The sequence below is a fragment of the Armigeres subalbatus genome, chromosome 2 (assembly GCF_024139115.2).
Source record: "Armigeres subalbatus isolate Guangzhou_Male chromosome 2, GZ_Asu_2, whole genome shotgun sequence".
NCBI classification, from domain to species: domain Eukaryota; kingdom Metazoa; phylum Arthropoda; class Insecta; order Diptera; family Culicidae; genus Armigeres; species Armigeres subalbatus.
In genome coordinates this window covers 31,559,016-31,582,615 of record NC_085140.1, presented here as the reverse complement: position 1 = coordinate 31,582,615, position 23,600 = coordinate 31,559,016, and the positions used below count along the sequence as shown (strand labels likewise).

The 23,600-nt window shown below is 39.6% G+C and overlaps 1 protein-coding gene across 19 annotated transcripts in view; it reads left to right on the top strand.

Annotated features, from left to right (window-relative positions):
• LOC134218429 (collagen alpha-1(XVIII) chain) overlaps positions 1-23,600 on the top strand; it is an 865,092-nt gene that overhangs the window by 753,913 nt on the left and 87,579 nt on the right. For all 19 annotated transcript variants that reach the window (XM_062697407.1, XM_062697401.1, XM_062697402.1 and 16 more), the window contains 4 exons: positions 8,829-9,105; positions 19,112-19,239; positions 19,458-19,574; positions 20,443-20,490. In XM_062697407.1, coding sequence (XP_062553391.1) covers positions 8,829-9,105; positions 19,112-19,239; positions 19,458-19,574; positions 20,443-20,490 — 570 coding nt within the window. The remainder of the gene's footprint in view (positions 1-8,828; positions 9,106-19,111; positions 19,240-19,457; positions 19,575-20,442; positions 20,491-23,600) is intronic.

Below are 23,600 nucleotides of genomic sequence, written 5' to 3'. Positions count from 1 at the left end.
GCATTATCAAGTTTAAAAGCTGATGCTGTCCAACGATGACCAGAAAGCGAAGCAATTGCTGCAAACGTTTACTAAATGCGCGATAATGGACGATACGAGTCCGGTCTTTAATAGCGATACAACAATGTAAGACTTCCTCAAAGCAGATCGATGTCACTTTGATGCTGGCAATGTCTTGAACGACGAATGCACAAAGATTCAAATTTTGCACAAGAGTTAACAGCGAAAGTCAATGATTATGTAGCCAAAAAGTACGTCTGAAAACTCACCGATGAGGAGGTGAAACTGTCGCGCAATCGTGTGTGCATCTTCCGATGTTTGCAGCAGTTAATCCTAACAAACCCGGTAAAATCAGATGGGTGTAGGATGCTGCACCCAGTCAACACAAAATAATATAAGATGCAACATAAGATGCTAAAGTGGAGGCGATATACGAACATATTGTATGGGGAAGTACCTATATGGCCTCCACTTTAACATCTTTAACCTCTCATGGAGTATCTTTAAACTCTTTAAAGGGCCTGATATGCTGACCTCTCTTCTTTCGGTCCTGATACGGTTCCGTGAGTTTCGTGTAGCCCTGCCTACGTTTCCTTTGGAAGGAGAAAGATTCTGACATAGCTCCCAGCACATACGTCATGCAGGTGATGTCTTTCGGGGCATGTTGCTCCCCAAGCACAGCTCAATATGTGAAAAACATCCACACAAATCAATATGAGCAAGAATATCTGGATGCGGTTGAAGCTATCCTCCATCTGCATTGCGTGGACGACATGCTGATCAATGCCGAAACGGAGAAGAAAGCAGTACAACTGGCCGCAGACGTAAAAATGATTAACGGATCAGCAGGCTTCGAGATGCGAAACTGGGTGTCCAACTTACCAGCGGTATCTGCTGCACTCTGCGGGAGAGAAATCCAGGTAAAAAAACCAGACCGCATCGTGCTTTCGTGCTGTGCGGTTCTTTCTCTCTTTGCGGAAGGAAGTTTTTAATACTACCCGAAGCTATTTTAATTTCAACGGTGCTTCTTAGCGCTATTTGTACCCACTGATCCCGTTACGATCTTTGCAAGGACCCGTGCCTTCGTTTTACGTTGGACCCGTTTGCGGAAGTAAAATTCCGACAAGCGGTGGTAATCCTGCAGGGACACCGTTCTGGGAAAAAACCTCTTAGAAGGTCACGTCTCGACGCTCAGCAATGAGCATTAATAAAATAAGAGGAAGGGGAGTCTCTGAATTCTCCACTTCCTTCAAAGAAACAAGGTTTCAAGACCGTCCTGCCAAAGCGCGGAAAAAATAGAAGGAAGCTGGAGAATTCAGATATTCCTTCTAACTCTAATATCGGAAATAATTCTTCTCCAATCGAACTGAGCAATCAGTTCGATTTGATTAATGATGAAATTGAGCAAATCGAATATACCTCTAGCCCAGGTGATTCGATTCATGCGAAAAAGCAAAGGATTCCGCCAATTGTGGTATCTGTTGCCGAGTTTTCTGGCTTCCAGAATGAGATTTTGAGTAACCTTCAGGGGATCAAGGTTTCATTTCAGATTGCTAGGAAGGGTGACTGCCGCGTTTTGCCGGGATCCTTTGACGATCGCAAACGTCTTCTTCAGTATTTAACTGAGAAGCGCCATAAATTCTTCACATACGACGACAAAACTGAGCGATTGTTCAAAGTCGTCTTGAAAGGTCTCCCCAGTGATGATAAATCACTGGATGAGATTAAAATTGAAATTTCTCAATTACTTGGATTTTCACCAGCCCAAGTAATTAAGATGAAAAAGAAATCCCACTCCGGTACTTCCCAGAGGGGCATTTCTCAAGAATTTTATTTAGTTCATTTTAACAAAAGTGAACTAAATAATATGAAAAGTTTGGAAAAGGCCTGTATTATGTCTCATGTCCGTGTTACATGGGAATATTTCCGCAGGCCTGGGGGAAATTTCCAAAACCCCACCCAGTGCCGTAAGTGCCAAAAGTGGGGTCATGGAACCAAACATTGTCACATGGATGCTAAATGCATGATTTGTGGTGGAACCTCTCACGCCAAGGACGCATGTCCTGTGAGAGAAGATTCCAATAAATTTAAATGTGCAAATTGTGGGGGCAATCATAAATCCAATTTCTGGGAATGCCCTTCACGCAAAAAAGTTTTGAATTCCCGTGCAAAATTGATGACGGGAAATTCCAATCGGATCCCAGATTCGACGGGTAGAAATTTTTCAAACGCTCAAATTTCGAAACCGGTTACCGGTCGAGCGATTCATACCCACCACAATTCACAAACAAATTTTGCCGCTCTTCAACGGGTAGCAAGCACTTCAGTAAATTCCAATTTTTCCAATGTACCTACGTATGCAAACATCGCTGCTGGTAGACAAAATTTCTCTTCTCAAAATGAGGTTTATACCCATGTCCCAACGGAAAATAACGGTCATGTTGCCGATTCAGGTAGCATGACTGCTTCCGATTTTGATTTTTTAACTGAACAATTGCATCACATGATTGATGCAATGTTCAAAGCAAATACCATACCAGAAGCTGTTCAGGTTGGTATAAAGTACACACAAAAAATTGTTATCGGACTCCGTTTTAATGGATCTAAATAATTGTGTGAAAGTTCTAAATTGGAATGCCCGCTCTCTAAAGGGTAAGGAAGATGAATTATTCAACTTCCTAACAGTTCATAATGTGCATATTGCCGTTATAACAGAAACTTATTTAAAGCCCGGACTCTCCATTAAAAGAGATCCAAATTATTTTATCTACAGAAATGATCGTCTTGACAGCGCCTGTGGTGGGGTTGCCATTGTCATTAATAGACGTATCAAACATAAATTATTTTCTTCGTTTGAAACCAAAGTTTTTGAAACCTTGGGAGTTTCAGTTGAAACAAATTTTGGTCAATTTTCCTTCATTGCAGCCTATTTGCCTTTTCAATGCAATGGGCAGCAAAAGAATTTGTTGAAAGCTGATCTTCAAATTCTGACTCGAAACAAATCAAAATTCTTCGTAATTGGTGACTTCAATGCCAAACACCGTTCATGAAATAATGCTCAAAGCAATTCCAACGGCAAAATTTTATTTGAAGATTGTTCTGCGGGATATTATACTATTCAATATCCCAATGGCCCTACTTGTTTTCTTCCAATCAGAAATCCTTCTACAATTGATTTAGTTTTAACGGATTCAAGTCAGCTGTGTGGCCAATTGGTAACTCATGCTGACTTTGACTCTGATCACCTTCCTGTGACATTTGAAATCTCACAAGAAGCCATTTATAATCCAATCAGCTCTACCTTCAATTATCATAGAACTGATTGGGATTTATATAAAACGTATATCGATAGGAATTTTGATGTTGATATTCCTCTCGATACCAAAAGTGATATTGATAATGCTCTCGTATCTTTGACAAATTTAATTGTCGAAGCCAGAGGCATTGCAATTCCTAAATGTGAAATTAAATTCAACTCCATTATTATTGACGACGATCTTCAGCTACTGATCCGTCTTAAAAATGTGAGGCGAAGGCAATACCAAAGAACTCGCGATCCCGCGTTGAAAGTTATTTGGCGAGATTTGCAAATGAAATTAAAAACGTTTCGCTATTCTGAGAAATACCAACTTTGAGAATAATGTCTCGAAGTTGGATCCCAGTTCGAAACCCTTTTGGAAAATAACAAAAATTCTTAAAAAACTTCAAAAGCCAATTCCAGCGCTTAAAGAGGGAAATAAAATTTTATTCACAAATGGCGAAAAGGCTCAAAAACCAATAATTTTAGTCTAGGTCTCACTAGTCCAATTGAGGATCAGGTTACACGGAGCTTCGAAGACATTCTCAATCAAGAGAATGTTTTTGACCCTTCGTTGGGAACTAATTTGGATGAAGTGAGATCTATTACTAAAAAAAAATAAAAATATGAAAGCCCCGGGTGATGATGGCATTTTCTACATACTTATCGAAAAACTTCCTGAGAGCTCTTTATCCTTTTTGGTCAATTTATTCAACAAATGTTTCCAATTGGCATACTTTCCAGATAAATGAAAAAAACGTCAAAGTTGTTCCAATTTTGAAGCCGGACAAAAATCCAGCTGAGGCTTCTAGTTATCGCCCAATCAGTTTGCTTTCTTCAATAAGCAAACTGTTTGAAAAGATTATTTTAAATAGAATGATGGTTCATATTAATGACAATTCTATTTTTGCTGATGAGCAATTTGGTTTTCGCCATGGGCATTCAACCACTCATCAGTTATTAAGAGTTACGAACTTAATTCGGCTCAACAAATCTGAAGGATATTCGACTGGAGTTGCTCTTCTTGATATAGAGAAAGCATTTGACAGTGTTTGGTATGAAGGTTTGATTGTAAAATTGATGAATTTTAATTTTCCTCTGTACATTATTAAACTGATCCAAAATTATTTATCAGATCGCTCACTGCAGGTAAACTATCAAAATTCTAAATCTGATAGATTACCTGTAACGGCTGGTGTCCCCCAAGGCAGCATACTGGGGCCCATTTTGTATAACATTTTTACTTCTGACTTACCTGGTTTACCACCAGGGTGTCAAAAATCTTTGTTCGCAGATGACACAGGTCTCTCAGCCAAAGGGCGAAGCCTTCGTGTCATTTGTAGTAGATTGCAAAAAAGTTTGGATATTTTCTCCACTTACTTGCAAAAATGGAAAATTTCTCCGAATGCTTTCAAAACTCAGCTTATAATTTTCCCACATAAGCCGAGAGCTTCTTATTTGAAACCTTCTAGCAGACATATTGTCACTATGAACGGGGTTCCAATTAATTGGTCTAGCGAAGCTAAATATTTAGGACTTCTGCTAGATCAAAAATTAACTTTTAAAAATCACATTGAAGGCCTTCAAGCCAAATGTAACAAATATATTAAGTGTCTATATCCACTTATAAACAGAAAATCAAAACTTTGTCTTAAGAACAAACTTTTGATTTACAAACAAATTTTAGACCTGCCATGTTGTATGCTGTGCCAATATGGACTAGTTGCTGCAATACCAGAAAGAAGGCACTTCAGAGGATTCCAAATAAAATTTTGAAAATAATTCTGAAGTTGCCTCCGTGGTATAGTACCAATGAACTTCATAGAATTTCTAATATTGAGACATTGCAGCAAATGTCCAACAAAATAATTTCCAATTTTAGACAAAAATCGTTGCAATCTTCTATTGCAACGATTAACTCCTTGTACCCTTAGTATAAAATAGGTTAAGTTTAGTTTAAGTTGAAAACATTGTAATTCCTACATGGTTCAATTCAACCAGAGGAAATATTCTAACTGCCAGAGGCAATTGAAATGTATTAATAATAACTAAAAATGTAACATAGCAAATAAGGATGATAGTGTTAAGAAAACACGGAACACCTAGTCTAAGAGATGAATGCATGTATTAGATAATTAGCAAATAAAATTAGTTAAAAAAAAGGTAAAAAACCCAACTTAATTCACCGACTGGTGATACTGCCTTTCTCGCAATTAACCAAGACACCAACCTTATATGGCACTTATATAGATCGATTCCATTTTCTTAATAACTTTTAAACGCAATGGTCGATCGTTAACAAATTCAATAGTGATCAACAAGGGTTTGTCCCCTGTCGAATGCAACTTGTTGCGAGAAAATCGGTTAAGAGTTACTATATGAAAAAGTGGCTAATGTTTTTCGGTTTTCGTGTGCACACACACACACATACACACGGACAGACAGACATTTGTTCAGTTCGATGAGCTGAGTCGATTGGTATATAACATCATGGGTCTCCGAGACTTCTATGAAAAAATCGTTTTTGGAGTGAAATTATAGCCTTTCAGTACAACTTTGTTGTACGAGAAAGGCAAAACATGAGCATGAAAAACTGCTCGGAATGTGGTTGGATACTACGGCGGACTGCTTCACATAAGCTGTCTTCACGCCACAATGCTGAACTGTTGGCTGGTTGCAAACGACCGACAAAACGTGCAGTACTAAGAACCCTGATGATGATCTTTGACCCAATTGGATTAATCAGTAAATGTCTTCTGCAGGAGATCTGGCGAGCTTACGTGGATTAGGATGAAGAGATCAACGATTTCCACTTTAAGATATAGTTATTGCGGCTAAAGTTTCTTCCTCGGGTATCGGATATTAAGATTCCTCGCTGCTACCGGAACCAGACATCTATAGAAGAAGCTACTATCGTCCAAATGCATACTTTCGTTGATGCCAACGAAAATGGTTTTGCAGCCGTTGTATATCTACGCTTTCAAGAGGGAGACAACGAGGACACTGCATTAGCTGAGGCAAAAACAAGATCGCGCCTCTAAAATTTTTGTCAATACCACGCTCCGAACTTCTACCTGCTGTTAATGGAGTAAGACTGACAAACACAATTCTGGGATCCTTTTCGATTATGATTCATAAGCGCGTTTACTGGACAGACTCTAGGGATGTCATACCCTGGCTACAATCAGATCATCGCCGATACAGTGGGGTGCAGGTCAGCGAAATTTTAAAAACATCTGAACTATGGGAATGGCGATGGTCACTGTGATCAACACAACACCGAGCTTCGTCCACATCTACATCTCCACTTCCAGGTTAACGAACCGATTATCGTTGTTAACAAATTCAGCTGGTGGTGCCGAGGACTACGGCGTAATTAGAAAAAATACTACTAAATAATTAGAATTTATTATTTTAATTTTTCGCTTTTCTTGAAAAGATAAAGAGATAAATTCGTCATTTAAATTTTTTGAGCTCACTTTTCGAAGTGAAGACCATTTCAAATTAAATTTTTCTCGACATTAATCGATTTACTAACAAATTGATTAAATTTTATTAAATCGTTGAGTATTGATAAGAAAATTATTTTGAGCTTTTTAGTGGAATGTTTTCACCTGTCATAAGACGAGTTTAGACAATCCCATTGAATTCCACCACTTAATTGTATCTTGACAGATACGTATTTCGACCTCAAAGGTAAGGCCGTCTTCAGTGTCTCGTACTTGACTCGACTTGAAGAAAATGATCGCAGCTTACACTATTTATACTATGCGTAGGTATAATAATTTATCTAGGTACTAATCTTACTACGGTGCTTATTTCTACTCGCTTGATGCGCTTAATGCTTAGGTATGCTGGCTCTTCAAGTTTATACCTAAGCATTAAGCGCATTAAGATAATGGATTGTCAAACTGTTGACAGGCGTTGAGTATTGTTTAAAGGCTAGTTACCATGTTCCAAATGTATCATTTCAATTTATCATCAAACGTGAAGAGAACATTATTCAAAAAATATATATATCTAACGTCAGTTATACCAAACTCGCTAGAATCTAGCTCTAGTACCCCTCTTGTTGTTGGTGTGCTTTAGTTTGCTTATTTTTTTTCTCGTAGCTGGTCGATGTGGAACAATGAAACCGACGTCGGGGCTTTGAGGCTGCGTTTATTCCCAAGCAAGACCTTGCATCGACGAAAAAGACACCGCTGCATACGCCAAACGGCTATTCCACAACATTGCTGAAATATTTTGGAAAGCTGTAATATATTTGATTGAGTTTGTCAGTAGAAATATGATCAATAAGTTCCTATAACTTGATATAAAACTCTCATGTTTTATTACCAACAATTTTCAAATTTTCAAAAATTAAGTTTAGGAAAAACCAATCGTGGATCTTTTTGCTGAAAATAGATTTAACTTTTTATAAAGATCTCTATCTATTTTAGAATTTAGTGAAAGTAGTATTTTTTTCCACATCGTAATAAAATATAAAAATCAAATTATTTTCTAGTCGGAGCATATTTTGTGGAACAGTGTGGGTAGAAAGATTGAAATTTTTGCTCCAACACCGCTCTGGAACTCCCACCTTCCGATCCTACCACAAAACCACAAAGCCCCTACCGTGTCGTTTGGTCGTTGCGGGGCGGTCTAACCACGAACTCTGCCGAGCCTCAAAGCGGTGTCATTAGCGTAGAAAACCAGATTGAAAGGATTCACAGCCCCAGCGGAAACTCTTCCCGCCATAGCATAGGAACCGGAAGAAATGCATCTCCCCGTTCGACCTTACCACGCGGCGACGACGCCCGAATTCATTTGTCCCCTCATTCGACCAGCTAAATTTAATCTTTTCTCACTTAGCAGATACCCAGTTATGTAGCTGAAGTTAGAAGAGCCAATGGCAAAAACCTCACTGGCCCACACAAATGTTGTTTTGATTTTGCTCCCTCGTTGTGGTTCTTTTCGCTCAACTCCTTCATCCTTATAGTGCTTGCGTAGCATTAGAGGGCGAAAGTTGTTATTATTCATCCACATGTTACAATATTTATGCTGTTTGGAGATGATGAAAAGTGATAGCGTAATTTCATAATATCAGCTCGATTATTTCTACTGTGTTGTGAAACATTTACTTTCCAATTATCTTCGAACAAGGTGGATATAAAAATGATGGATGAATAATGATGCCATTGCCCTAGCTAGACTTTGTTTGTTTGACCCTCCCTGTGAAGCGACCTTCACCTCCACTGCTTAAACACCGTTTTACTCGAACACAAAAGCAGAAAGTTTGCTCTTCTCATATTGCTTGAGTGGTCTCTGGTTGTGAAAAAGTTTACATTTAAAAAGCGATTCCGAGCAACTTTTCTCCTTTTTTCTGCTTCAGTTATTCCGCACCGTGAGGGAAATTGTTTTGTAGATTTTCATTCTTTATTTAACTTATCCTTGCTTAATTTTTGTTACGTGTTCTAGCCTACTTTTGTTCGGAGCCAATTCCAAGTAAGACCACAAACTAACGAGTTCAATTTTACCACATCCCCAGGGTCACACATCGATAGGAGCACCGGGGCCAAAAGGATCCGTTGGTCCACCGGGAGTGCCGGGCATTCCCGGTCAAACGGGATCGTCGGGAACGAAAGGAGACAAAGGTGGCATCGGAGATGTGGGCCCGGCAGGTCCTCCCGGTCCACCGGGAATGGTGATATACTCGGATGCGAAAAACTCCACCGGTGGCTCGGATTGTCACTGCCAACCAGGGCCTCCGGGCGCACCAGGACCACGTGGGCCAACCGGCTTCGATGGAACACCAGGACTGCCAGGTATGATAGCAATGCGAAAACTTCAAGGTGTTCAGCAACAGCGACATACGCTATACATTTTTGCTTATGTTCGAAAAAAAACTGAGGATTTTTTTTTTTAATTTATGATCACTGAATTGTCAACCTAGAGGTGTTACTGCGTTTCTGATACTTGTACAAGATGTTGTGAAATGTTGTTTAATTTGTGCTCGACACTATGTTATGCATAAAGGTTGGTGACTAAAATAAAAACTCCCCCCTTCAAAATTAGAAATTTTTACATAAAAAATAGGAAAATGCAAATAAAGAAATTAGGGTATGAAAAATAAATAAATTTAAAATTTCCATAAATAAAGCAAAATTTCTACAAAGAGTTAAGAATTTGCCCACAAAACAAAAATAAATTAGCACTTTTAAAATCAAAAATTGCAATTATAAATATTGATTTAGTTGGGAAAATTTTAATTTTTTTTTTCTTTGGGCATTTTGGTTTTTTTTATGGAAAGTTCTTCTTTTATAAAATTGCGATTTTCATTTTTAAAGTGCTGATATTTTTGTACAGTGGAAAATTATCAATTGTTCATGGAAGTTTTGCATTATTTATGGAAATTTTATATTCATTTATTGCTCATTACAACGATTTCTTTATTGGCAATTTCTTAATTTTACATGGAAAAATTCTAATTCTTCGAAGAAATTCGATTCGACATACACCTCCTAATTCACCAAAATTGCTGTACTAACTTTCTTATGCAAAGAAAACAGAAAACTTACCCTTTGCCTATGAAAATCATCCACTCGGTTTGCATTTGACTTTTAGTAACATGGTAACATATAGGCAAGAAACTCATTCACAAAAACAAGGAAGGAAAACTTTACAAAATGAATCAAGTGTTAGGTTTGAAAATTATCTTATACAGCTAAGAAGTGGTATCGAACGGTAGCCATCGACATTTTGTTAAATACCCTCGGCTTCAGGAATTGAATACTTTCTACCGGTCAGGAAAATCAAACGATGACCACACAGCTTTGGAGTAGCCAATTTTAGCCGGCAGTTGGTAGATGTTGAATCATCCATTTGCGCCTCTATGGCATGAATAAGCTCTTCGATGCTGAAGTTGTCGTTTAACTAAGATGATTTTACATTCCATGTTTGATCGATTGTAATATCGGAAAGTTACTATGCCTGAAACACTATTTGTGTAGTTGCACTACACGATTTAGATAGAAAAATGCATTGGAGGGTAACCACTTCCTTCGGTGGGATTTGATCCAACGACCCCAGTAACTAGACAGGTGCTTTCTGCTTTCCATACTGCCCTACCCCACCGAATTGTTTAGCTACAGGCCAGGCTACATATATTGAAACTGCGGTTAAGTCTATGATGTGTGAAGTCGGGAAAAAAAATGAATCTCTCATTGCAATTTCTTTTATACTCTCTAACCGGAAATACAGTTTGTTTTCAATATAGCTTTAAACCAATGATTTTTCAACTGTGTTGAACTTAATCCTAGAATTAAAAAAACACATAAATAAAGCTAAAAAATGCTTTTCAAGAGAGCTATAAATTCATTATCGAGGGGTATTGACTATCTCTATTTAACACTTCCCTGCTTTACTTCAGTGTTGGAGATTTACAATGATCAACTTATACAACTTACAATCTCTTTGGTTTCTTCCCTACTCTTGCTTCTGCGAACTACTTTGGCTTTCACCGGAGTTCTTCTCGGAGAATCTTCACTAGCACTTCTCACTAATCTTGATTTACTGGGAGCTTTTATTATAGCTCTCGTATCTCTTTCAACTTTTGGATATATGTATTTGTCCGCTGGTATTAGTCTATGTTTTAACTGATTCCTACTAGCCAATCTAACCGCTCCATGAATATCAATGTAGAAAGTGGTAGTACTATTAACTCCTACAACCTTTGCTTCTATCCACGATCTAGTGGATCTAACCTCACTTTTATACCATACTGGATCTCCTACTTTAAATTGGTTTCCCATAACGGTTTCCTTCCATTTTCAGGCTCCTTGTCACCTAAATCAAATCTTACTCTCTTTAGCTTGGTTTCCTGCGGCTTCAATTTACAAGCAAGATCAGTCTTAGGAGTAAACGCGAACAATCTACTAGCTGGTGTATTTCCAGTAGCCTGACAATATTTTTTACGATAACTGAACAAAAATACTTCTACTGTTTCTAATATCTTCATGTGATTGAATTTTGGATCGACCATTAACTTTTTAATACCGTTTTTAGCAGTCTGCACTGCCCTTTCAGCAAGCCCATTGCTTTCCGGCGAATAAGCTTGACTTTTCATCAACTCTATTTTCATCGATTTTGCGTACTTCGAGAAAGCGTGGCGTGCATGTCCATTATCGCTGACTATAATATCGCAAATACCAAAAATTCTGAATACTGGGTTCAGCACATTTATCAATGTTTCCGCATCTGTCCTATTCATCATCCTAATGTCCATCCATTTAGAATAGGCATCAATTAATATTAGGAATGTCTTCCCAACTAAATGAAAAAAGTCCAAATGAGTCCTTCCAAATGGTCGAAGATCCTTTGTCCATTCAGAGAACTTTTTCTTCACGGAACGCCCCATACTGCTGCATACCTCACACTGCCTAACGAAATCTTCGATGACTCTATCCAAGACTTGCCAAAATACAAACCTCCAAGCTGCTTGTTTCATGCGAATAATACCAATATGGCATCCATGCAACAATTCTAAGGTACGTTTTCGACAACCACGGAGAACTATTACTCTCTCGAAATACATTACACAGTTCCTATACAACAACAAACAGTTTTGATTCGAAAAGAAAAATTTCAAATCCACCGGGACATTACTCTCGTTCTCACACGTATATAAAGTTCTCTCATTCTCGAATCATTCTGAGTAGTTTGACCAATCATTCCCAGATCAATAGCTTCTGCTTCGTCACACCCAACGAATGTCAGCGACATCGTCTACCCCCATATCTCCCTGAATCGGCAACCTGCTTAATGCATCAGCGTTAGAGACTTTCGAACCCGGACGATACTCTATATCAAATTCAAAAATTGACACCATGTGGACATACTTTTGCAACCAAGTAACCGTCAACGACGGAATACCCTTCTTGAAATCAAAGATTCTTGCTAATGGCTTGTTATCTGTAACAACGGTGAATCTTTTTCCATAAATGTATTTGAAAAACTTTGTTAATCCGAATACTACCGCAAGCGCTTCTTGGTGAAGGTTCGGATAATTCTTTTCCGATGCCGAAAGTGTACTAGAAACGTAGAAAACAGGTTTCTCCACCTCACCTACTTTGTGGCACACTGCGCCAACCTTATTTGAACTTGCATCACAAATAATTACAATGGGTAACTCGGGATTACACAACTCCAGCAGATTATGGCCCAGTCACTATGGCGAACAGGTCTCAGAACATTCTCGCGTACTAGTTTATCTAACTCATCTGAAACTTTCTCCCTGAGAGAAAACGGCACATCATACGGACGATAGAACACTGGAGACGCATGGTCTCTCAACCGAATACTCGCTTCAAAGATCTACACCGGATACTGTAAGCTATCTGTAAAGAGATCCCGATATTTTGTATTCAACACAGCGAGTAACTTATTTCTCTCACGTTCGCATTTATGGTCACTCATCGATTCGCTCTCGCGGACGAAAAAACTACGCCACCCGGGATACAACACATTTAACCAATCTCGCCCCATTAGAGGACCTAATCTCTCACCATCAACGATAATCAACGACAAAACAATTGATCGATCCTCCACTTTTCTAAACTCTACTTGGATCGCTATCGGTGCTATCGGTGGATTAGCAAGCAGTTTACCAGATATCACTAACCTCACTTCTTCGAAGTCGCAAATCGGAAAAGTTCTCAACATAGTCATATTTGCTCATAACCGTAAAAGTTGCACCTGTGTCGATCGCAAAATTAAACCACTTACCGTTTAGTCACAACTTCTTAAGCAGTGGATGGTTCGCCACGTGGTTAGGCCAATCCATTCATGTTTCGCTTTGCTCAACAATTCCTTACGAAGTGTCCTCTCCTACCGCAGCCATAACATTTGACATCCTTCCTTCCTTGATTCTTCGTCTTCTTCCTAGAGTTGGACTGTCTCGCAAGGCTTTCTACCTGATTGCACTTGCTGTCGTCTTGTTGACCACGTGTCTTCGAGCGGCTCTTCCTCAAAATCTGTACTCGGAACAAAATTTTCCAACGTTCCAATCAGTTTCAGTCCACTTACTGCCTCCTGCTTCCGGGTTTCCATTCCACTAGCAATCACTACTTCCTACGGTGGCATTATCTATCCTTTTCACTGCACACGCGTACCGCAAAATTTATATTTGCTATTTTATACTTCTTTATTCACGACGGTCAATCAGGAAAAGAGAATGAATCTCTCATTACAATTTCTTTTATACTCTCTAACCGGAAATACAGTTTGTTTTCAATATAGCTTTAAGGTTCCCCCAAATACACGCGACGCGATTCTATCGTAAATAGAACATTGCCTGCAGCGACCAAACGATAGAATCGCGGCGACTAGTTGTCGCCGTCGCGACGATGAAATCGCTTAGGTCTGGGGGAGCCTTTAAACCAATGCTTTTTCAAGAGAGCTATAATATATTACCGAGGGGTATTGACTATCTGTTTTTTACATCAGCCTGCTTATCGAGGGCCACACAGCAATTTTGAACTGTTAAACCGGGCCGCAGTATATTTGCAATATTTGTTTTTTTTCTTTGTCTGTCATTGAGCTTGGACCTAGTTGATCCATCTCGCTCTGCAATATTTGTGTATCATTTCGAATTGAATTTTGAAGTATAATAAGTATATTCGACGACACCTGGTTTGCCGTTCCATGAGGAGAACTTATGTTTTCGTATTGAGAACTAGTGCCCATTGCAGAAGTAAACTAATGTGTGGTACTTGCCTTTGCAGTTCCGAAGTAAGAATCGAGAGGGACATTTTCCATCGCTCGATTAAAGCAAATGTGGCAAAGTGCTTGGCTTAGTAAGAACCTTTTACGATCGGAAACGAACATTTCTAGGAAGGTCGGACACTGATGGAGAAGATATGTTTCTCGAAATGCTGTGGCGGCCACTGTGGCAGCCTTTTTTTTTGGATTCTGTCTTGATTGCCGAGCAATTGTATTTAGCTGCTTCTGCTGTAAGTAGATGACATTTCCATGCGATGCTTTTCACTGCTGCGGTTTCGAAGGTTGTTGGTGTTACTGTGGGGTTTGACTAGGGTACCATCAGCGTGTGATTATAAATAATATCTCGCTTAACTTTTCAAAAGAACCTAAGTTAAATTTTTTTCATGAATTAATTTGAATAGCGCAATCAACAGAAAAACATAAAAGCTTTTGATTGCAGTACTCAAATTAATTCATGAAAAAAATGTTACTTAGGTCCTTTTGAAAAGTTAAGCGAGATATCTCAGCGTATCAATCGGTTAGCAGCAAGCCATGACTGCACCACGGAGGTTGCTGTCATCGAATTTCGCTCCATCCATTTTGGTACACACATTTTGGCGATCCTGCCAGGTTATTTTTTGGAACCTGATGCTGATTTCCAAAAGTTGAGTCGAATTCAAGTGGTTAATGTGCAATGTATTAAATATTTATTGGTTTAAAAAAAATCACAAAGTAAGGTAATTTGTATTGCCACAAAGCGCGTCTGAAAGACCGCTGGTAAATGGATTGAGGTTTGGCTCTTTTCGTTATATCTCGTGCTTTATTATATGACGAAAGAATAGATTTGGTTTCGGCTGCAGACTGCGAAGTTTTCTGTTGCGATGTAACGGCAGTTATTTGGATTTCCATAGCTTTTCTGGTTGTCAAAGCAGAAGATTTGTTGTGCATTTCAGATGTGAGGGTATTCTTCTATTCGGCAAATTCCTTACTGAGAAAGGAAATCAGCTTTCTTTTGGTCTTTGTTGGCTAGCTTATTAATAAGATCTACAACATTCGCAAAAATTAAGTGAATAAATAGTCAACTACTAAAATTAATTTTAATAAATTTTAATAACATTTTAATAACATCACGAATTTTTCTTTCATCATTTTTTCATTAATAACAAGCCTGACTTCTAAAGAAGATATTCCCTTGTGCAATGCGGGAATATAGGGGAACTGTCCCGATCTCCATCTCATCTTATCTCATTGCTTTGTTTTGATGGGATGAATATCGAAACCATGAGATGAATTATAGGAGTAGTTCCCCATTTTTTCGGATTTATATCTTAAACAGTTTTGAGAAATAACTCCGATGTCTTCTTTGCAGTGTGAACAAAATGTTTTTTTTCTTGACTGAAATAAAAACTCCCCCTTAATAAATAAAAATTTTCCATGAAAATTAGAAAATTGCCTATAAAGAAATCAGGGTATGAGCAATAAATAAATATAAAATTTCTACAGATAAAGCATAATTTTCATAAACAATCAAGAATTTACCACAAAAAAAATAAATAAGCACTTTAAAAATCAAAAATTGCAATTATAAAAGAAGAATTTTCCATAAAGAAATCAAAATGTTCCACGGAAAAAATACAAAATTTTCATAAATAAATCAATATTAGCGTTGAACAATTACAAAATTTTCCACAAAAAAATAAAAACTTTCTACGGAAAAATAATGAAGAGCAATAAAAAGATATGAAAATTTACATAAAGAAATATAAAAAGCAATATACTCTTTATTGATTATTTTGTGGAAAATTTTTATTTTTTTTTTTTTTAAAGGAAATATTTATTTTGCAATAAATTTTGTAATTGTTTATTGCTAATATTGATTTTTTTATGGAAATTTTGAATGTGGAATTTTCGTGGAACATTTCGATTTCTTTATGGAAAATTCTTTTTTATAATTTCAATTTTAGCCTTTAAAAGTGCTAATTTATTCATGTTTTTCGGGAAATTCTCTATTGTTTATGGAAATTTTGCTTAATCTGTGGAAATTTTATATTTATTTATTGCTCATACCCTGATTTCTTTAATGTCAATTTCCTAAATTTTTATGGAAAATTTCTAATTCTTAATGGAAATTTCATTTTGTTGCCGTTTTTTGTCTTTATTAAAGAGTTTCATACAAAAAGGTTAGTTTGTGTATTATTAACAAGTTAACTCACTCGCACAAGCAGAACCATGCATTTCTTCGTCCGATAGAAAATATGAGAAAACGCGCACTCAACGCGCCTTGAAAATTCGCCAAGTAGCATAATTCTGACTGATTTGGATAGAACATACTCAAATATGACTTGATTCAGTCTATCTGCTTACTTAGCTTAGCTTAGCTTAGCTTAGACTGACTGTACATATCAATGGTTGCTACTCCGTGATTGATCAGAACTGGTGCAAATTGCACTACGATCCAAGTGAATAGTGGTTGGGATTTACCAACTATTCTCGAAGTGCACGTTTCAGCAGCTCGAAAATGTTGATCAATAACGGCGCCGGCCAAGTCCTTACAGTCAGTTGGGAAAGGGAGGGAATGTGAGTGTGTGGTAATTGTTGCTACTAGAGACCGAGAATACCTCTGCATCTCCACAATTACCACGGGAAGGAAGTAGTGTTAGTTGGGTGGGGTAATCTGTAACATAGATCGGGATTCACCATGGAAAGTGATGTGACCTATGAAACTTCTACACAGCAGTATTAGCATTTCCTTAATTTGTTCAATTCTTCGCGAGAACAAACAATCAATCGCTCAAAGTGAGCGATTGTTCATTTGAATTTCGGATTAGGCGCCCGCGTTATCATTTCATTAACGTAAGAAAAGTAAAAAAGAAATGGAATTAAAATTGAAAATAATTGATAGTAATCGGAAAGCTAATGTCATTCAGCAACCCTTATTTTATCTCTATTTGAGGTTAAATAAGAATGTAAATTTACGTTCATTTTACATGCCGTTTATTTTGCATTACTTTCGCGCGCGTGTGTGTCGCTTGCCGTGACCAGTATACCGTAATCAGGATCTCACTGGTATTAATCCTGATGTGCCGGTTGGCACTCGTGTTGGGCTTGTGCGCTTTGAGCGGCACACGGTCGCTTCCCAGTCTACATAAAATCGCACATGGTGCAATACAGGATGCTAAATTGGAGACGATATATAAATGTGGAGAAGTACTCCTATTGCCTGCACTTCAGCATCCTACACGACACCATATACGTTCATGTGTTGACTGGGTTTGATAGGGCCTGCTTATAGACACATGCAGCTTTTTGTAGAGGTTTAACAGAGCCCACTGTCAAACCCCACCACATCCTAGGCAGGCCTCCTAACTCACAGTGGCCATGGGGAGGGGTCGTCAAGCCCTTGGACATAGTCCCTGCTGCCCCTAGCATCTAGCATTGCATCTAAGTCACTAACTAGTTGTACCCTGATCGATCAGCGATATCCTTTAAGGACACTAACAATCAGATTGCTGCACCAGACAATGAATACATTGAGCAGCGCTTAGAGGCATTCACAATCTTCAATCGAACGTAAAATAAAATACAGCTTCAAGTGATCTATACGCAGATCAAGCTTACAACCACCTCGAAGTAGCAACGTAACGTCGTTGAAGAACAATGCGAACAAGAGAGGGCCGAAAGTTGTCGAAAGACAGGAGCCAATTTTCACACGCAATGCCAGTTTGGTACGAATTCAGCCAGGATAATAGTTGTACGGAGAATCCAAGTCGAGACTCGAGATAACTTACAAAGGCACGTTGATGTAAATTCCATCAAGTTAGTAGAAACTGATCTATCGGGGATAAATCCATGCTGGTCAAAGGAAATGTAATTTTGATTGCCCTCGAGAATTACACCACTCACAATGATTTCGAATAATTTAGAAGCAGCTGACGCTCACCCGTTTTGATTCAGTCTATCTGCTTACTGAGCAAAAACAAAATAAAACAGGCACTGATTAATTTTCATTTTGACCTAAAAATACCCTCCAAAATCGTACATTCCCTAAATTTTATACAGTTTTGCAAGGTTCTTATGCAGAACTGTATTGAAATCTACCATCTCGGTTCGGTATGGGAGGATTGCGCTGAAATTTTGACACAAATCGTAGAACTTTCTGGGGAATCTTTTTTTTATCATTGTGCGCTGGTTGAGGACACCCTAAATTCGTTGTTGCTGAAGGCTCCTCCTTGAATAAGCAGGCTCCGTGCTCACGAAGTCCCAATAAACGATTTTTTTGACATTCCGTTCTCACTCTACGCCTGGTGGACGATTAATTAGTTATTGCTTTATTTCACAATACAATTTAATTTTAAAAATACACTTCAAATAATCTGAACGTTGGCTCTACCTGATTTTTCAGGTACATTTTAAGTACATGCGTAACAGCAAATGCTTCAGAAAATTAAGATGAAACTTACGTGTATGTTGAATGCTACCTGAAAACTTACGCGATTGTCACGTAAATTGAGAAATATTGAGGTGCAAAAAATCTAAATGTTTTTCAAGCTAGAACATCGTGCAGATTTTCTTTTAGTCTGTATTGTACCGGTCATAAAACAAATCTACTCCGCTTATTTTTAGTCGCCAGATGGTCGATGGAAATTTGGACTACGGATAAATTTTACACATCTATGGTAGCCTTGAGAAATGATCACAAGAGTTGTCATTTTGTAGCAATGCACCATAAATAGTCCTGAAATTCAACTTTGTCCTCAATCATGGCATACTCCGATTTCTAGGCGATAACTTGGCTTCACATGTTACAAAAAATTTCCCACACTTAATTGTAGATCCAAGGATTCTAATATAAAGACACAAGCTTTTTCACTTCACCCAAAAAATATTTCAGTTTGAATCATAAGGTAATCCTAACGAAACTTTTTCTTCAGCAAGACATCAGTTTTGCAAAAGTTACTTGTTTCTACTTGCACTACGTAAAAGGGAAGACATATTTTGTCGTTCCCTTCCCATCCCCACAATCTACAGCCGATGATATTTTTCACAAACCCCTCATCACTCTTCCCCTTCCAGGAGAAACCGGTCTTCCAGGTCACCCAGGCCTACCCGGTGACAAAGGCGATAAGGGAAGTGCCGGCCCGAAAGGCGATAAAGGACCCGAATTCATCATCAACGAAAATGCCTCCTTCAACTCATCCCGGGTAAGAGTCTCATCTGCACTTATCAGTAATCGCCCCCCATCAAATTCTATCGCTTACCGATACAAATGCACACCGGAAACCGACCCGAGTTCTGTCTCTCCGGTTTTGCCAGTATCTACACAACTATCCCGAACTGTAAATCCCCTGTAATCCCATAAACTAGAATTAATTGCCATCTTTTGTACCGGTTTTCTCTCGGTTTCTCGGTACATGCACAGTCCAGCAGAGGTGAGAAGGGCGAACGGGGGCCCCGCGGAAGGCGCGGAAAACCGGGCCCCATCGGACCACCGGGCAGACCGGCCGGCCCGAGCGACATGGGTACCAACTCGTGGTCGGTAAGTAGCTCATCGGGCTGTCGGATCCGGCGCAAGCCGAGTCCCGTAGTCGCAATTGTGTGCAGTCATCGTATAGTCCTCGTTGTGACAGGATACCTACAACAAGATAATTAATTTTCCCCTGTCAGACGTCAGAAATGTTGATCCATCCATGCTGCTTTGACTGGCGCCCGGCCAGCAAGGAGCAAGCATCACAAGCGTACATATTAGACGTATTCACTTTTCCGAAATTACCAAAAAAAAAGCTCCTAAAATGTTTTCAAATAAATATTTAAAATCTCAATACTTACGAATTACAGTTCTGGCGAATCGACTTTCAAAATTTCGATAGCAAAAAAAGTTCTAGAAACTTGGAGAGAATTCATAAAAATAATGTCAATGTTATCAAACATTATTGTTTAATGTTATCATTCTTGTTGTTTTAGTTATCCAGTTTTTGTATGGCGTTGATGAATTGGACTTTATTTCCTTCAATCTGAAAACTTTCGGAATCAGTGAACAGGTCTAATAGAGGCACATGCATTCTCAAGCTAGCTGGGGAACTGCTTCAGCAGCTCGTCCGGGGACATAGGGAGCAAGTGTATGAATGGTTTGGGGATGACCGATTCCCTTAAATTGGACCCGCAGTCATTCCTACGGGCTATTCCCCATGTCCCAGTAGCAAGCACTTCATTAAATTTTTCCCTCTAACAAACGAGCTTAAATTTGGCTCCGCATACGTTCTGGGAAAACGACTCTTCCGTTCCTCGCACCATGTGCTCGGGATGATCATTTTGCTCATGTTGTTTTTCCTTCTTTGCACGTTACATTCTACGCTCTCTCGGGTGACCCATTGACCGGCATCCAACCAACCATCCAACCACACCAGGGACGACCGGGATCGAAAGGAGATCAAGGACCAAAAGGAGACGTGGGGGTAAGTAACAGTGATTCTTCTTTTTTATCTTAGTTATTCAGTTCCAGCTACCATCGTTGGTACCAAACCGTGTGCCTCGGTCTGGGAGAATATTCCATGTAAACCTTATCGTTAAGTGCTGTGGAATCCCAATTAATGCAGTCAGTTTGTGGTCTCCGACGGGAGCTCGGGGTCGGTGTCGAGCAAACACGAGGCAGCTGGAACAGCTTTCGGCACTGGCTTCCCCCTCTTTCCGTTTTCACCGGGTGAGCTTTAACCGAGACGGATGGATGGTCTGATAACATGATAGCTATTAGTTTGCTCCAGCTTTGCTACCCAGAGGTTAAATGTTATAGCTGCAAAATTCAGAATGCAGTCATCAAAGGAAATGGTTAATCTGGTGGAGAAATATATGGGGAATTTTCTATAAAAATGTTTAACGTGGCGTATAAGCGTGAATATGTTTTGGTTTTCTCAGAAGTCGATTTAATTTGATTTCTTACCAAATAACGTTTCTTAGAATTCATATAATTTATAGCTTTGTACAAGGCTTTGAACGTTCTATTATGAATAATGTCTATAGAGTCCTACCTTCCTGTCTATAAAAGCATATTCGTAGCATATCATGCAAATATGGGACGCTCAATTTAGCATAGGAAGTTTTTCAAGTATAGTAATACCTACGACAAACTTAATAATACATCTTTCGGATAATTCGGAAGTAAAAGGTCGTACACTAATTGCGTAAGCATCTATGGGGGAGGGGGGACTGCCGTTTTCTTACGCTCCATGTACATAAAAAAATATTTGTATGGCAGTTCTGTCTAAAATTACAGAGAGAGATCAACTACCTTCCAGAAGACAAAGTAGTTGCGGCCAAGGATGTTATCGATCATTTAGTAATCTGCCTTCGATCATTTAGTAGTTTGTCAATAACTCATTCCAGAGGCTGAATTTCAAAATGTGTTGTATGGGGGACTTCTAGTGCAAGGGTTTATCTACAACTCTGCCTAACAGTTGGTTGTTTAAATTTCACTTAAACGGAGCTATAGCGCTAGTAGCAGTAACTTAGACTAAATGATTGCATATTTCGTTATCATTTAGTATAAGTAAAGCAACTAGCGCCGTAACTCATTTAATAGTGGAATTCGAACATCGACCTGTTACGGAGAAGTGTAGAAAAACCTTCGAACTAAAAGTCCACCATACAATACATTTTGGAATTAGGCCTCTGGAATAAGTTATTGACAAACTACTAGATGATCGAAGGCAGATCGATGATGATCAACCAAATGATCGATAACATCCTTGGTTGCGGCAACATATTCCACTATTTGTAAAACGACCCAGCTTCTTCATAGAATGTGTCTAGAAGGCAAAATATAAATCGCTAGCAAAAAGACTAGCGAATATTTCCCAATCTTACTCACCAGCTGTATAATGAAACTTCTTGAGCAAAATATCAACCACCAATCGATCAGCAAGGCACCTTGACAAGAACTAGGAGCAAGCGCGCGGGACATGCGACTTCCGGTTCCGAATCTCTAGGAAATCCAGGAGTAGATCGACCGGCTGAAAAACAAGTTGGAGTTGAACCAACTACCAGGAGAGCTGTTTAAACACGGTAGTGAGGTACTAGCTAGAGCGCTGCACTGGGTCATTACCAAGGTTTGGAAGGATGAGGTTCTGCCGCAGGAGTGGATGGAAGGTGTCGTGTGTCCCATCTACAATAAGGGCGATAAGCTGGATTGTAGCAACTACCGCGCAATCACATTGCTGAACGCCGCCTACAAGGTACTCTCCCAAATTTTATGCCGCAGACTAACACCAATTGCAAGAGAGTTCGTGGGGCAGTACCAGGCGGGATTTATGGGTGAACGCTCTACCACAGACCAGGTGTTCGCCATACGTCAGGTATTGCAGAAATGCCGCGAATACAACGTGCCCACACATCATCTATTTATCGATTTCAAACGCGAAACTTCGAAACGCGCAGAGTGTTACGGCAAGGTTATGGTCTTTCGTGTCTGCTATTCAACATCGCTTTAGAGGGAGTAATACGAAGGGCAGGGATTGACACAAGTGGTACGATTTTCACGAAGTCCGTCCAGTTATTTGGTTTTGCCGACGACATTGATATCATGGCACGTAATTTTGAGAGGATGGAGGAAGCCTACATCAGACTGTAAAGCGAAGCTAAATGGATTGGACTAATCATCAACACGTCGAAGACGAAGTACATGATTGGAAGAGGCTTAAGAGAGGTCAATGTAAGCCACCCACCACGAGTTTCTATCGGTGGTGACGAAATCGAGGTGGTTGAAGAATTCGTGTACTTGGACTCACTGCCGATAACGATACCAGGAGAGAAATTCGGAGACGCATCATGGCAGGAAATTGTACGTACTTGGAACTCCGCAAAACGCTTCGATTGAATAGAGTTCGCCGCCATACCAAATTGACTATCTACAAAACGCTTATTAGACCGGTACGGAGGACGGAGGAGGAGGACCAACGCACTGGGAGTTTTCGAAAGGAAAGTGCTGCGTACCATCTATGGTGGGGTGCAGATGGCGGACGGTACGTGGAAGAGGCGAATGAACCACGAGTTGCATCAGCTATTGGGAGAACCATCCATCGTTCACACCACAAAAATCGGAAGACTGCTGTGGGTCGGGCACGTAGCCAGAATGTTGGATAGTAATCCGGTAAAAATGGTGTAAAAAACTTGTATGTACTGCACAGGCCACTCCGGCCTTAGCCTGGTAATGAATAAATAAAACTTCCGGAGGAGTTCCCGGAGGAACTTCCAGAGGAGTTCCCGGAGGACCTTCCGGAGGAGTTCCCGGAGGAACTTCCGGAGGAGTTCCCGGAGGAACTTCCGGAGCAGTTCCCGGAGGAACTTCCGGGGCAGTTCCCGGAGGAACTTCCGGGGCAGTTCCCGGAGGAACTTCCGGGGCAGTTCCCGGAGGAACTTCCGGGGCAGTTCCCGGAGGAACTTCCGGGGCAGTTCCCGGAGGAACTTCCGGGGCAGTTCCCGGAGGAACTTCCGAGCAGTTCCTGGAGGAACTTCGGAGGAATTCCCGGAGGAACTTCCGGAGGAGTTCCAGGAGGAATTCCCGGCGGAATTC